Genomic DNA, 13,706 nt, shown 5'->3' with positions numbered 1-13,706 from the left:
CTAGTTTCCCAAGCAACAATATAAAAATTGATTAACAAAGGGAGGAATGCAGCCAAGGAAGGGTAAAGACTTCTTAGAAGAGAAAAACAACGGTAAAAGAAAGCTCCCTGAAAGAACCAAAACACAATCATATCTGAAGCAAGATGGTTTCAAAAAACATCAATTTCATTATTTTTTTCAAATATTTTACTGATTTCCAATGGAACAAATACAATTAAAACACATTCTTACCCATATAATCTTACATTTCTGTCCAAAACAATTCGTAATGAGAGAAGATGAGACTAAATGGATAAAAATGGAAAGCACCTAGTGCTGCAGACAGTTGCTAAAGTAAAAAAAGAAAAAGGGGACAAGGAGTCTTTTGAAGAAGGTAGGGGAAGAATTTACAGGACGTGTATTTCATTTTTCTTGATTGTCTTGAGTAGGGTCTATCTTGACAACTAGAGGCTGCTGGAGATCCAATGATGGATTAGATACAATGGGTAACTGCGGGGCAGCTACAATGCCATCTATATCCTCGTTTTCAGCCAAAGCTTTTTCCAAAGCAGCCTTGGCAACTTTAGTAACACAAACCATTAGAATCACTGCAAACAAAGCCAAGAAAAGAAAACAAATTAGAAATCTGAATTACATCACTCAAATGTATGAAGTACACAACTTTGGATCATTCTAATCTATTCCTTGCCTTTAAGTTTTGTGGTAGAGTCTATCAAACTTTATTCTGGTTAATATTCTGACTCATATTCCTCCATTACATCCATTCTCTTCTTTGGTGATACTGGGATGTTACAAGGAGGTGATCATAAATTCCTTGAACCTGTGATACCCAGACTTTTTAACTTCACTCAAAATACCAGGTGTCAACACATGGGTGTGGGTGAGGTTTGCTTCCAATTTCCCTATTTTTAATTTTATTATTTTCTAAAAAATAAGGACAAAAGAGAAAAGAGAGAATTTTCTTAACAGGGATATGTTCATTTTTTGCTTCTCATAGACTTTTTAAGTTATTTTTCCCTTTTCTTATGTCATATCTAATTTTCATTCACGATCATTTTCAGCCAAAATTTGAAATGTGAAGAATTAGACGCTTGGACACGCACCCACGCTTGACACTCGTACCCAAACCCATGTAACATAGTTAAGAAGCATTATTTTCCCAAACCAAATTGCTCTAGAAGCAATTGTGACCAATATTTAATTGATTCTTTTCTCTTTAAAATGTGAAATTAAGAGCCTATTTGGCAGAGTTTCAAAAAATGGTTTTTGAGAACAATTCTTCAAAACATGTCTCACTTGTTTTCAGAAACAAATTTTTAACTCAATTCTGAAATGAAGGTATAGTGTATTTATATACAATGTAAACATTCCCAAAAATATTCCCCATATTTTCAATTGTTTCTCAACATACTCTTACCAAAAAAAAAAAACAAAAAAAACCTTGAAAACACAACAAATTTGTTCTAAAAAAACATGTTTTAAAAACAAATTCTCAAAAAATTATTTTCATTAAAAAATTTATCAAATCTATTTTTGAAGTTAGAAAACCGTTTTCAAGAACATTTCCCAAACAGAACCTAAGCTTCTGTAAACATAGGTATGATGTGATTATTAAGCCAATGAAGGTATATATTCCTAAGCTTTTACCAAGCAGCCTTCCTGAGTTTTCATCTCTACTTGTGCGTGCATGTGCGTGCATTCACATGCATACTAAATTGCAACTTACCAGATATCACAAGGCCCAACCCTATAAATATCTGCATCCACCAAAAAAGACAAAGCAAATATCAGAATAGAAGATGAGAAGAAGATAAATGTGAGCATCCATAAATCCCTAAGCTTAAATCAGCCAAAAAAACAATATATTCCTTCCTGAGGCCTTACACCCATCATGGAAAAATAAAACCCTGATTCCAAGTTCATGCACCTTTAGAATAGAGGTGCTCAGAAACTAGGCCAAGGCAAGTGTCAAGCAACTTGCTGACATCAATAACAGAAAGATGAAACTGTTCAAATGTACCTCTAGAACAGTGTAACAAGTTCAATTTTATCATATCAGGTCTTTGAGATTAGTTCAATAATTTAAAAAGATTTAGCAAATCTAAACAGGAAAAAAGAATTAGATTCTCTTACCCAACGAGAAGTTGAAAACTCATGCCATCCATGTGTTACATCAGAAAGATCCTTGAGAGTGGTTCCAATGTATACTAGAGCAAGTGTTATTGGCTGCAACGGTAACAGAGTGGGCACATCAACATACCATCAAAATTGGATCATTTAAACAACTCTTGGAGGATATGCATGCATAGCCTGGGAATTCAATTCAACAGGCACTCCAATAATAAAGACAACTAAACCAAACAAAGACAGATGATACTTGTAATAAATTCCATTTTTGAAACCATACAAGGGCAGAAACTAATGTGCAATTGTGATGTTTGGTCCAGATATTTTCTTCTTTTTTCGTTTTTCTTTTTTTAAATATCAAGATATCAAGAGGAATTGCACTGGTCTGAAAGGGACAAACCCACAAAAGTACCTTCACGTTTACTGCCTGGTGCAAGCAGACATTTTCTAGATTTACTATTATAAGTGGAAGTGGCGGTATATGCTAAATTAATATTTTTTTTTCTTTTTGATAAGTAAACAAGAAATTCATTAGAAAAAGGCTAAAAGCCACGTAGCATACAGGGAGTATACAAGGTGGCTATATATGCTAAATTAATATGAAGCCTTGCAGCATATTTGCTGATCTATGCACACAGCTCTGGCCTTTTTTTTTTTTTTCTTTTGAGGCACTGTTGATGCCAAATTCAAGTAATAAAGCTAAAAAAATGCCAACATTTGTGTGGCAAAATTATTCTAACCATGGAAAGTTTACTTTAGAGTAATTTACACCTAAAAGACTCAGATCAGTGGTTACATTGCAGGGTTCAGGGTGGGTTTTAGCAAAGAGCTCAATGGAAGGGAAGACCACCTTGCCACATGAGGTAAGTACACTTGCATTGAAGCATGCACGTGAATTGATGTGTGTATTACCATGTGTTTCTGTGTGTCCATTGAAGTCTGTGCATGCATGCATGCGTGCATGCATTAACATGTGTTTATAGTGTCAACTTCTTATTCTTACAACCCTCAAAAACTTCTTCTGGGGTTCACACCACAAAGCATGCCTTTGTATAAGATGTCCCCTTCATATTTGACAACGATCAAGTTGAATGGAGAATGGGAGCTATCTCATCCATATGGTACTGTTTCATTTATTATATAATGAAAAGAAAACTGGATTCGGGTGCTGCTAATATATAATAAATGTGACATTCATTCATGAGATAAAAGTGTGAGGAATGATATCCAACAATAGGCAAAATAAGAAATCCAATTTCGGATGTAGTTCAAATCCAGGCTACTAATATCCTATTAATGTGGCATCATGTCCGCATGACATGCGAGGGAGTCTAATCCAACGATGGGTTTGAAAAAATAGGGTTATCAGCAAGGTCAATAAGTAATGTAAGAATAATAAGTTCAATTCCAAGTGTAAGTTGATCCACACACACACACACATTGAAAAAAAAATTAAGGAATAATGATAATCAAATCTATGTAACATCTAAGATTTATGATAATATGAAAAAGGATTAAATCATTGGCACAACATCACTAAGAATCTTCAGTTCAAGGGTGGAGAAGATACCATCATTCCCAACCAGGAAGCCAGCATGTACTCCCATACTGGAACTGGAGTCACAGACAGGAGGTAATTCAGCATGTTAAAAGGAAGTAAGGGAACAAGCCGAAGCAGCAAAACAATCTGTTGAATGAGACACAGATTTCTTAGAAGAGGGTGAGATAAAGCATAAATGTAGATAGCAACTAAAATAGCATGCCACTATAAGCTAGAGGTTCTTACATTAACAGCCCTTTCAAGCAAAAAGCATAATATTAATTGGTCTTTCAGCCAGTGTATAAGAATCTAAGGACAACAATTTATTGTCTTATTAGCCTTTTAACTAGAGAGTACAATGTTAATCCAGACCACCTGTGTGTGGATATATGGGTACCACTGGGTGAAAACAATCAGTTAGATATGATTCAGGCAGAGACAGTCAGGCACTCTCTTGACTAGAGATCACTACAGAAAGTGACCACCGAGCTAAATAATAAATGGCCTAGCACATAGACAGCCTACCTACAACCTAGGAAGGTACCCAGAAGAGAACATGAGAAACTCCTAAGCAGCTATGGATCATTTTGATACAAACTAAGAATCTTCATAAAAATGCTCGATAGACACTACCTGATAGCAATTTGTCAGCTTGATCTTGCAAAATGGCTGATACTTCTACAGTCTCTTACATTTAAATGAGGTGAATTTTTCAAATATATATTGGTGCACAAAGTAAAGGATAATTTATGCATATACACACAACATTAGAGGAGTCTTCAGATGTGGATCCTATGTATTTGTTAGGCCCCGTAGATTGTTTGAATCCTCACTGAGTTTTTTGTGGGGTTGTGTTCAGCCCTGATAGGCCTTGTTTATGCCTCCAGTGTACCTAGGCTGTGCCCCCTTCTCTTCAGCCCCTTTTCAATTAAATTCCTTCGTGTGTGTGTATATATGTATGTAGGTATACCTATCAAAATATATATATATGTATGTAGGTATGGGTGTGTGTGTATATATATACCCCATGGAACTTGTAAATTTCAATAGATCGAGTGACACACTCAATCCATAGTGCTACCTAACTTCGGTACACTATTAATATTAAATAGATTTGCAGTTGAACCAATAGTTTCATTGTAATAAATCCCCATACTTGTTACCCAATTGGCCACTATGTTCTCAAAGGACTTAAAGCTGCATACTTTTCCATCTATGCAACATTTTGTTGCTCTTAGAAATAGTTCTATAATATAAGTAATCCACTGCCCACCCTCTTTAGGAAGTACACTCAGAGAGTCAGAATCCTCAAGCTTTTTATCAGTTTTGACACTATGAACCAGGACAAACTTTATCCTCTTTTGGATTAGATACAAAATGAAATTTGGAACAATCAGATCAAGTAGATGCACTGGTCAAGAACATAACTCAGTTTCTGCAGATCAGATATAGTTATACAAACCTTAAAGCCAGATCTCTGAATTGCAATGGCAACTGCCCGGAATTGAGGATAATCCTTTAACTTGGAGATAACATATGACCTCCCAATCTACATAGAAATACCAGAATAAGACACATATACAGATATATACAAGATAGAAAAATTTAATAAAAGAACATCATAAAGGGTTTATAAGAAGAAAAATATCATCAAAGAAGTAATGATAAGAATATTAGAGAAACAATGAGCAGCAATAGAAGCTATGAATACTAGTGATTGGTCATGAAGGCATATACCGTATGATGCTGTATACAATTTGGCAAGATCCTATTTATCAATCACTTCTCAAGTAGTGAAGACTGGAGGAGTGTTAACAGATAATAAGATATTAATAATATTGGGTTCTCTATACTGTTGCATACACATTGCACAGAACAACAGAAAATACACTCCATCATACATTGTCAGAAACTTACCGTTCTGCCAAGAAGAAATGCAGCACCTGCACCGACAGTGGCACCAATTGAATCGGCAACAAAGCCCACAGGCAACCCAAAAAGATAGCCACCACCAAGCTGGAAGATAGAAAGCAGATACAACATTAATTGAAGCTTTAATTGGGAGGGCAGGATGCAATCTTCTCAGATAGAGCATTTCTCAGTAAGGGTCACATGTAAATTGCCACATCCAATATCAAACTATAATCAGGGAAGAATCAAAAAACTTGAGAAGGAAAAAATACTAAAAATAGAGGAAGATATCATTCATGGCTATTGTCAAGGTTTGCTAAAGAAAGAGTTAAAGAGTACACACAGTTGGAATATGGATGCTTCAGATCAATTCATAGAAAATGACAAACAAAAACTCATCTTATTGGTAACCAGTTGATTTGAGATATGGGAAGCTGGGCATGCAGATGACTTCTTGTTTCCTTAGTACCATGCAGTCAAGCATCTTCACAGTCTCAGACATAATAGAAGCTTAAAAAGATATGGTCCAAAAGAACAAAATCTACCAAGGAAAAACCTATGTAATAGTGTATCAAGAGAACGTTTGAATTCACTCATGTGTGTATATTTCGCATTCCAGATATGCAATTTGCAACAATTCAGTAGCTTAAGGTTCTGGGCTAGTAAAGATGAGCACTTGCCAATGCACCACCTGCGCTGTAGATATTTTAAGTTTTTGCTTTGTATTACTAATGGCTGAAACTTGCTCACAGTTTCTGCATTAAGAAGAAGCATTTAGGTTCCTCTCTTACTATCTTGCTTGACTTTGATGGCATTGGTAGGCAGAAATATGCTTTAACACCATGATTTTCTCAGGTTGTAATCTTCAATAAACAATATAAATTTCTGTAACATTTTTAAGCCATGTCGTAGTGATGAACTTGTGTTTAAAAAAAAAAAGTGCCAAGAATTGAGAACATGGACTTGATGTTTCAAAAGTGGAATAGTGGAGACCATTTAAACCAAAGAATGCAAAATGAATGTCGGAGCAGCTACAAACTAGAACTTTGCAAAATGAGCACTTATTTATGAAACAAAAAGCGGTAACCAGGATCTAAAAGCATTAGAAATGGATTTAATGCTTACAGTAAGTACTGAAGCTGGAACTGCCAGGACTGTCAGAGGAATGTAAGCAACAGCCCTGCAAAATTTCCAAAAGAAGTATATAATAAAGAATAAAAAGGTAATGCTAAAAATATTAAACAAGTGTGTAGATAACCAAGCTGCTGCCCAGAATCTATTGGCTATTGCCAAAATATTGGTATGATAGATATAAAGAAGTTCTTTAAAGTTAGGAAAAATACAGCTCTGTAATAGTGTAAGACAGCAGCTCTTCTGCAATTTAATAAATGGCATGTAGTGTGGAAATAAAAATAGCTCTATTTTCCCAGAAAAAAGGGTATGAATGCATACATGTGTGTGTGTGTGTGTGTGTGTTGGCACCCATATAAATGATGTATTATTAAGAAAGACATCATAACAGCCAGACTTATGCTACATGGACTCAAGAAGGTAGCATAACACTAATAGCAATAGTTTGATTGTCAAGGATCTTGATTTTCTTCTTCCCCATCATGGTGTGAAATGAAGTTTTTACACCAGCATCTAACATTGGTGCTCACTAGATTGGGAATATCAATGTCTAGTCAGGACCAAATCTAAAGGATACTTTTCTCTTTCCCTAAGTGCATTGGATGAGATGTTGCAATTACAACAGCGTTTGAAATCTAGTTCAGTCCAAAGGAATCTAGAGAACAGGTGTTTACAACCATCAAATGGCTTTTTTGGAGCTTTTTATATATTGCTTTTCATTTGCCTATCAAAATAAATAAATAAATAAATAATCATCAAATGGTTTAGATATGACCATGGAGGTCCTTGGCAACACCTCTATATTTGAGGGGAACTTGTGCAGATTTCCTGCTTCTCCAAATGTTAAACTTGAAGAAAATATCCATGCATAATTCAAGGTGACATTTGGAGATTTGATTTTCTTGGGTTGCACTTGCTCTTTGTTTTCCTTTTGAGCATTGATTTTTCCCCTTTTTTCCCCACCTTGTGCTTTGGGAAATCTCTGCCTCCCTGTTTGTTTTCCTCCCATATTTTTCCAAACAATTCATTTCCCATAAGGAAAATATGATGTAGGAAAGGAAAATGTGACATAGGACCACCTTAAGAAATATCCAGAGAAATACCTAACGCACTCAGACTATGTTACTCCCTCAGTAAGATGTGTCTGTTGGATAAAAACCCCATAACAGACATCATCCAAGTATCTCATACTAATTTGGTTCAAATGTCTGACGCAGCAACTTCAGCACTCTAAGAGTCAAGGGATTGAATTTTTCCAAGGATTCTTGTTTTGATCTTTCAACATTCCAAAGTGCACTCAGTTTTCTCTGATAACAATAGAGTTAAACGCACAATGTTATCCACATCTGAAGGAGATCCCATGATAAAGTGCAAATGTATAGATAACATTATTTAACTCATCTCCTCTTTAATTAAAGCAAAGATTCTGAATGAGTTGGTGTTGTGTTTTTTGAATGTCCATTTTCTCATCAACTCAAAGAAGCCTAAAACTGCAACATCTGTGCAAAATGCAAGTAAGATAGCCTTTTTACTAGATTATTAAAATTATTTTTTTCCCATATATTGTATTAAGAAATAAGGAGTACCCTAAAAAGGAGGTTGAAAACAAAAAAGAATCAGCCTTCAGGATTTACACAATAGTGTAAATGAAACACATTATAAGGCTGCCTTCATATTATGGTCAGCAGATGCAAATGCAGGTGGTCAAACATCAAAATTCTCTAGACAGAGGAAGAGCATTATAGTTGTGCTCCATGCATTTCTTATATGGGATGTAGTTATCCATGCATACATGTGCTTCAAATGAACTTATCTTCGATAGTCATGTGTCATTAAAAAAAGTAGAGAATTTAGAGTTTACAATTTAAAAGATGAAAATATCACTTTATCATTGCTTTCAAAAAAATTTAACACAAGTATAGCTCCTATACACATCAGCTGTCCTCTTCAGTTCATCAAACCAGATTACAAGAGAGAGTTCAAACTTGGATTACCATACCTATGTCAAATAAAGTCATACAAGGTGTGAAGTAAAAAGGAAAGGCTCATTCAGATGCCATCACATACTTTGACAAACTATCTTTTAACATGTTCCATCAATAAGAAGCAACTGCACTTAAACCATTCTCACAACAATGATGAAAAAAAAAAAAAACAAAACGAAACAAAACTTTCACAACATATAAAAGATGGGTTAAACACAAGGATTCGCTACAAGGTAAATTAGTGAACAAAAAAATATTGCAACTCACTTACAGCGCAAGCGGACCCCAAGGTCCAAGATCTTGCTCAATCCATAATAAGAAGTCCTTCAGAATCTGTAACAAGCAATTCTTTTCAGCAAATTGAAATTCAGAAAAAAAACATAAACATCATTGTCAGCAATGATACTATGATTAATCCCAAAATATTCAATTTATCTACATGATTGGAAAAAAAATATTCATGGAAAAAAAAAACAAAGAAAAAGAAAAAGAATCATAACAGAAGAAACTTCCCAATACATTCTTAAGTATCAATGTAAATGGTGATAGTCTGATAAAAAAGACATTGAGTTACACTAGGCTGTATTTGAAAAAAGAAAAATTAAAATTGGGACTTCAACAGAATCTTGATTGAGATACAAATATGCCCACAAATATCATTTCTTCCATGTGATTTCAAGGGCTTGTTTACTACCTTTTTTTTAACCTAATAAATGCTGGAAGTTTACTTAAAAGGCTTTTGCAAAGTGAGTAAAATGGCAGAACACAAGCCCCCTAAAAAGCTAACGATGCTAGTTGACTATGTTCCCCACCACCCAAGCAAACATCAAAGTTAAACTTACCACACTTACTTGAAGGAGCTTGGTAAGCAAAACACAGCTTGCCCTCCAATCAATTTATAAAATGGGAATGATGAAACCCCAAAAGAATTATGAAACTAGCATATGCACTCACTTAAAAAGATTGCTTATTCCCTATCTCCAAATAATCCATATGATAGCCACTACAGTGCTCTTCACAATCCAACTAACTCAATGAACCTTCAATACTGGGGAAAACGTAGCACAGGAAAAGCAAGTCCTCTCAAAGGTGCCTAACGAACGTCCAACAATTTGAGGAAGAATCATTCTCTCTGAATAAGAATCTCCAGTACAGAAAGAGATGCTCAAGCAATTCCCTTTGCCCTCTTACACATAAAGCATATATTAGGTGAAGGAGATTTAAATATATTTATTTTTTTTAACACATCTCCTATGCTTATCTTATGTCGAGCAGTCATCCAAGTGAAATTTTAAATTTGGTAGGTGCTAGAAAAGGCCCATATGTATAGAAAGGGATTCAAAGTTTGAAGGAACAAATAGATTTTGAACAGTAATTGCAAGAAAAAGAGGCATTACAATTAAAATCAAAACTCTATCAACATTCTATTAATGAAGGTTAAAAGGCAGACCTCATTAAAACAACAAGAAGCAGGACTGGTAGGATCGTCCTTAGTTTGTGGTTATATGGCATCCCCCATCAGAAGGAAAGAATAATTTGCAAAATATTACATTGTCAAACCTAGGTGAGATATCATTGAGATCGAGAAAAGAGGAAAGAAATGTCCCACTGCACCAAAGTTTTTTTAAAATGTAAAATTATAATACTAAGAAGAAAAAAAAAAAGAAAAAGAAAAAAAAAGAGAGAGAGAGAGAAGGTTAGCTGTCTTGAGGGGGAAAGGGAGAGGGAGAGATTGAACAGAAAACAAGTCAACATCAATCCATCCCTACAAACCCATTCTAAGAAAGCAACCAGATACCACAGGCTACCCAAGCAGGATAAAAGTACACTCTAAAGTTACCAGATTGAAGCTCCTCCATTAATGAAAAAGTTAACACACCTGTGAATCCTGGAGACCCAACACCTTCCCAGAGTTCACCAAGCCCATAATCTCATACATGAAGAGCATTTAAATATGCTCCCATGTAACCATCTATGCATAAGTTAAAATGGCCTTAATCTACCTCTATCAGTGGCTAGGTGAAACTAGGGGAAACACTACCCTAAGCCCTTTCAAGAGTGAAAACTACACCCTCAAAATTTTGGGGGAAAAATGAATCTGCACATAACTACGTAAACTGTTTGCCAATCTGCTAGGCCTAAAAATCCAAGAGAAAGGAATAGAAAAGCATTTGAAAATGAGGAGCATTCCTCCCAAAGGCTAAAACACTCTTTTGTTTGTAATCTTTGATCTTGGACCGATATGCTTATAGATGATGGTCCTTTGTCTTCAATTAGCTTTGTTGATTGGTTGGGTTCTTATTGAGAACGGGCATTCCTTTTTGTAGCCCCCTTATTCTTATGGATGAGACTTTAGGTGACCGTTGTATGCTTCCTGGGTATCTTGGGGCGCTCTATAAGCACTTCCTTTTTTATTTACACTTTTGTTTTACCTAAAAAAAAGAAGAAGAAATCCAAAAGAACAAGGATCTCATCGTTCTTAGGTTCCACATAGTAGAAGTGGAGTTTGCAATACTGTTATAATGAATTTCAACAAAACACTTTCAGAAGTTCAACTCTGATGAGAGAAGCATGAGGGGAGAAGATGCTAATGGCATCCAACCTGGAGCACTTCCCCTACTTGAATCAATTTTTGCATTTTTCTCTTTGCCTCTTACAACCCTAAAACTTGAAAAAGAGTTGCAACATAAAACAATCTTCTGAAATTATGTCTACATTGTCAATTTCATCCCCGGAAATTCTTGTCCTTCTCCAATTAGCCATCGACTAGAAGAATTTAGTATTATAATTGCATCTCCTACCCAGTGGCCCTCTTACCTCGCATTCACATCAACTCTAGCCAGCACCCATTTAACGTCCTTTTAGACTAACACGAGACTCCCACAGTTTGAAGTCTTACGTCTGTTTCAATTCACTTTATAGTTCGTTTTTTATGATCTCATACCAAATGACCAAATGCCAATGCGATTTTACACACATAAGCGTAATATCTCTCACAAATTCAACAACCCGCCTCACAAGCCAACCTAACATTTGAGGAATAACCTACCAATGAATTCAATCAGCAAGAAGCAAGCACCAGTGACTCAAAATGCCAACCAAAATGGCACAGCAAATTAAACAAACCACCGAATCGAAACCCAGACAACAAACCCACTTTTAAAAAGTACATCAAAACCCTAAAAAGGGAAAGAACAAAAAAAGGACGCATTAAATGATAAAAAATGAAAAGGAAATAGACCCAGATGGGAAAACCGAACCTTTTCAACAGGGAGAGTGAAACAAGCGACGGCGATGGCGGCAATAAGGAGGAGGAGGAAGGTGATCCTGAGAAAAGAGAGCCATGAGAAGGCCATGGAAAGCCTGCGACGCCACGGCCTGCACTCCTCGTCGCCGTCTATGTAATCCGATGATGATTGCTTGAAGGACAGGCGAAACCTCAACCCCTCAAGGTTAGCCAGATTTCGATTTGGCCCTCAGTTTTGCTTCACGTTTTTGAACCCATCAACAATTTTCACCTAACCCTTTTCCTTTTCGCCAATTCCAAAACAATTGCTCTCTCTCCCCACCTCTATCGTCCCCTCTATCCCCAATTGTTTTGAGTGGGTACGTCAACAGGATAAATCATAAAGGCAACCTTAGGCGCGTGCACCCACCGCTTGTTCTTCCTTCGTCTGCACTCTGGACTCGCTGTTAGAGGTATTCAGGCGCGTCAACCGCTTTTCTTTTCATACGTCCGGTTCGGGTTTGGACACTTGTAACAACTAACAAGTGCTTATTTGCCCTTTGTGATTACCAGGTTCTTTTCCTTTCGATTCCTTTTTGAAAATAAATTTTTTTCGAGTGTCCAAAATGTAATTAATTTTAATCATAAAAAATAATAATAATAAATTAGACACTTTTTTAATAATAATAATAATTTCTCTCGTCCATTAATATTGATAAGAAAAAGTCCTATCATAGATTTAGAAATCGTGTTACATTTTTATATGTATGTTTTGTTTATATGATTGCTTCGTAAACTTTAAGAGTTATTATTTAATAATTTAAATTGATTTTAAGTTTAATTATTTTTAAGTTATTAATTTAAATTTTATTCACTTTAAATATTAAAATTATTTAAATAAATAAACTTAAAATTTATTCTTACTCATTAAATTAATACATTTACCCTTTTTAATATTAACTAATATATTATTGTCATTTATTTTAATTCATATATTATCTTTATTAATTTTTTAACAATAAAATTATTTATGAATCATGATTATTAGTATTATTGATATATCATATGATCTAAAATATTTATTATAAAAAATAAATAATGGATATGAAATCATAATTTTAAAATATATTTTCGTTAATATGGACAAATGAAATAAAAAAAAAATATTTTAGATTAAAAATAAATTAAATATTTTAACTTAGTAATTTAAGTTAAAAACGATTTTAAGTTATAATCTCCAGTTATTTTACCAAACATACTTAATAACTTAATTAAGTCGTTAAATCATATTAAGTTATTAAATTAATTTGCTAAATACTCCATTGCTCATATTCTAATTTTATCATTTATAAGTCATCCAATAACTTAAATTTTTTTAAAGAGATTATGATATAATAGTTATTTTTATCGTACTTAGTGAATGTCTGATAAACCAACTTAATAACAATATGATTAAAATAAAAAATAAAAATAATTAACTTATTTTTAAATTCACATATTCATTTTACTCTTTTTTTTTAATCTCCATTTACTATAGTTACTTATACAAAATCTTTTATTACTCTACCACTTTCATTGTTACTGACCTTTCTTTATCTTAGTTATAATCTATGATGATAAATGTGACAATTTGATAATTTATAATAAATTTTATCAAATAACTCTAATACTTAAAGTAATAATTAAGTAATAAGTTTTAAGTTAATAAATTAAATATATTTTAATTTAAAGTAAACTTAAGTTATTAATTAATAAGTATTAAAATGTATCAAATACTTATTTAAAT

At 34.2% G+C, this 13,706-nt stretch overlaps 1 protein-coding gene across 1 annotated transcript; it reads right to left on the bottom strand.

Moving 5' to 3' along the window:
* Positions 1–184: 184 nt before the first annotated feature.
* Positions 185–12,397, bottom strand: LOC117914880 (TVP38/TMEM64 family membrane protein slr0305). Its single transcript, XM_034830394.1, has 9 exons — positions 11,955–12,397; positions 8,966–9,027; positions 6,704–6,758; positions 5,585–5,683; positions 5,130–5,216; positions 3,698–3,814; positions 2,134–2,226; positions 1,727–1,757; positions 185–587 (listed from the first exon to the last, which is right to left on the bottom strand). Exons 1-9 carry the CDS (start codon positions 12,048–12,050, stop codon positions 403–405), a joined length of 825 nt encoding a protein of 274 aa, XP_034686285.1. The 5' UTR covers positions 12,051–12,397; the 3' UTR covers positions 185–402.
* Positions 12,398–13,706: the final 1,309 nt, after the last annotated feature.

Source organism: Vitis riparia, chromosome 5, assembly GCF_004353265.1.
Source record: "Vitis riparia cultivar Riparia Gloire de Montpellier isolate 1030 chromosome 5, EGFV_Vit.rip_1.0, whole genome shotgun sequence".
Lineage (NCBI taxonomy): Eukaryota > Viridiplantae > Streptophyta > Magnoliopsida > Vitales > Vitaceae > Vitis > Vitis riparia.
This window is presented reverse-complemented; position numbering and strand designations above follow the sequence as displayed.

What these genes read in the sequence shown, in the direction of transcription:
- LOC117914880 (XM_034830394.1), bottom strand. Translation starts at nt 12,050, where the DNA reads ATGGCCTTCTCATGGCTCTCTTTTCTCAGGATCACCTTCCTCCTCCTC. An exon ending in CATTTCTTCTTGGCAGAACG is followed by an intron (nt 5,217 to 5,584) that starts GTAAGTTTCTGA and finishes ATTTCTATGTAG; the next exon opens with ATTGGGAGGTCATATGTTAT. An exon ending in GTTGGGCCTTGTGATATCTG is followed by an intron (nt 588 to 1,726) that starts GTAAGTTGCAAT and finishes CTTTGTTTGCAG; the next exon opens with TGATTCTAATGGTTTGTGTT.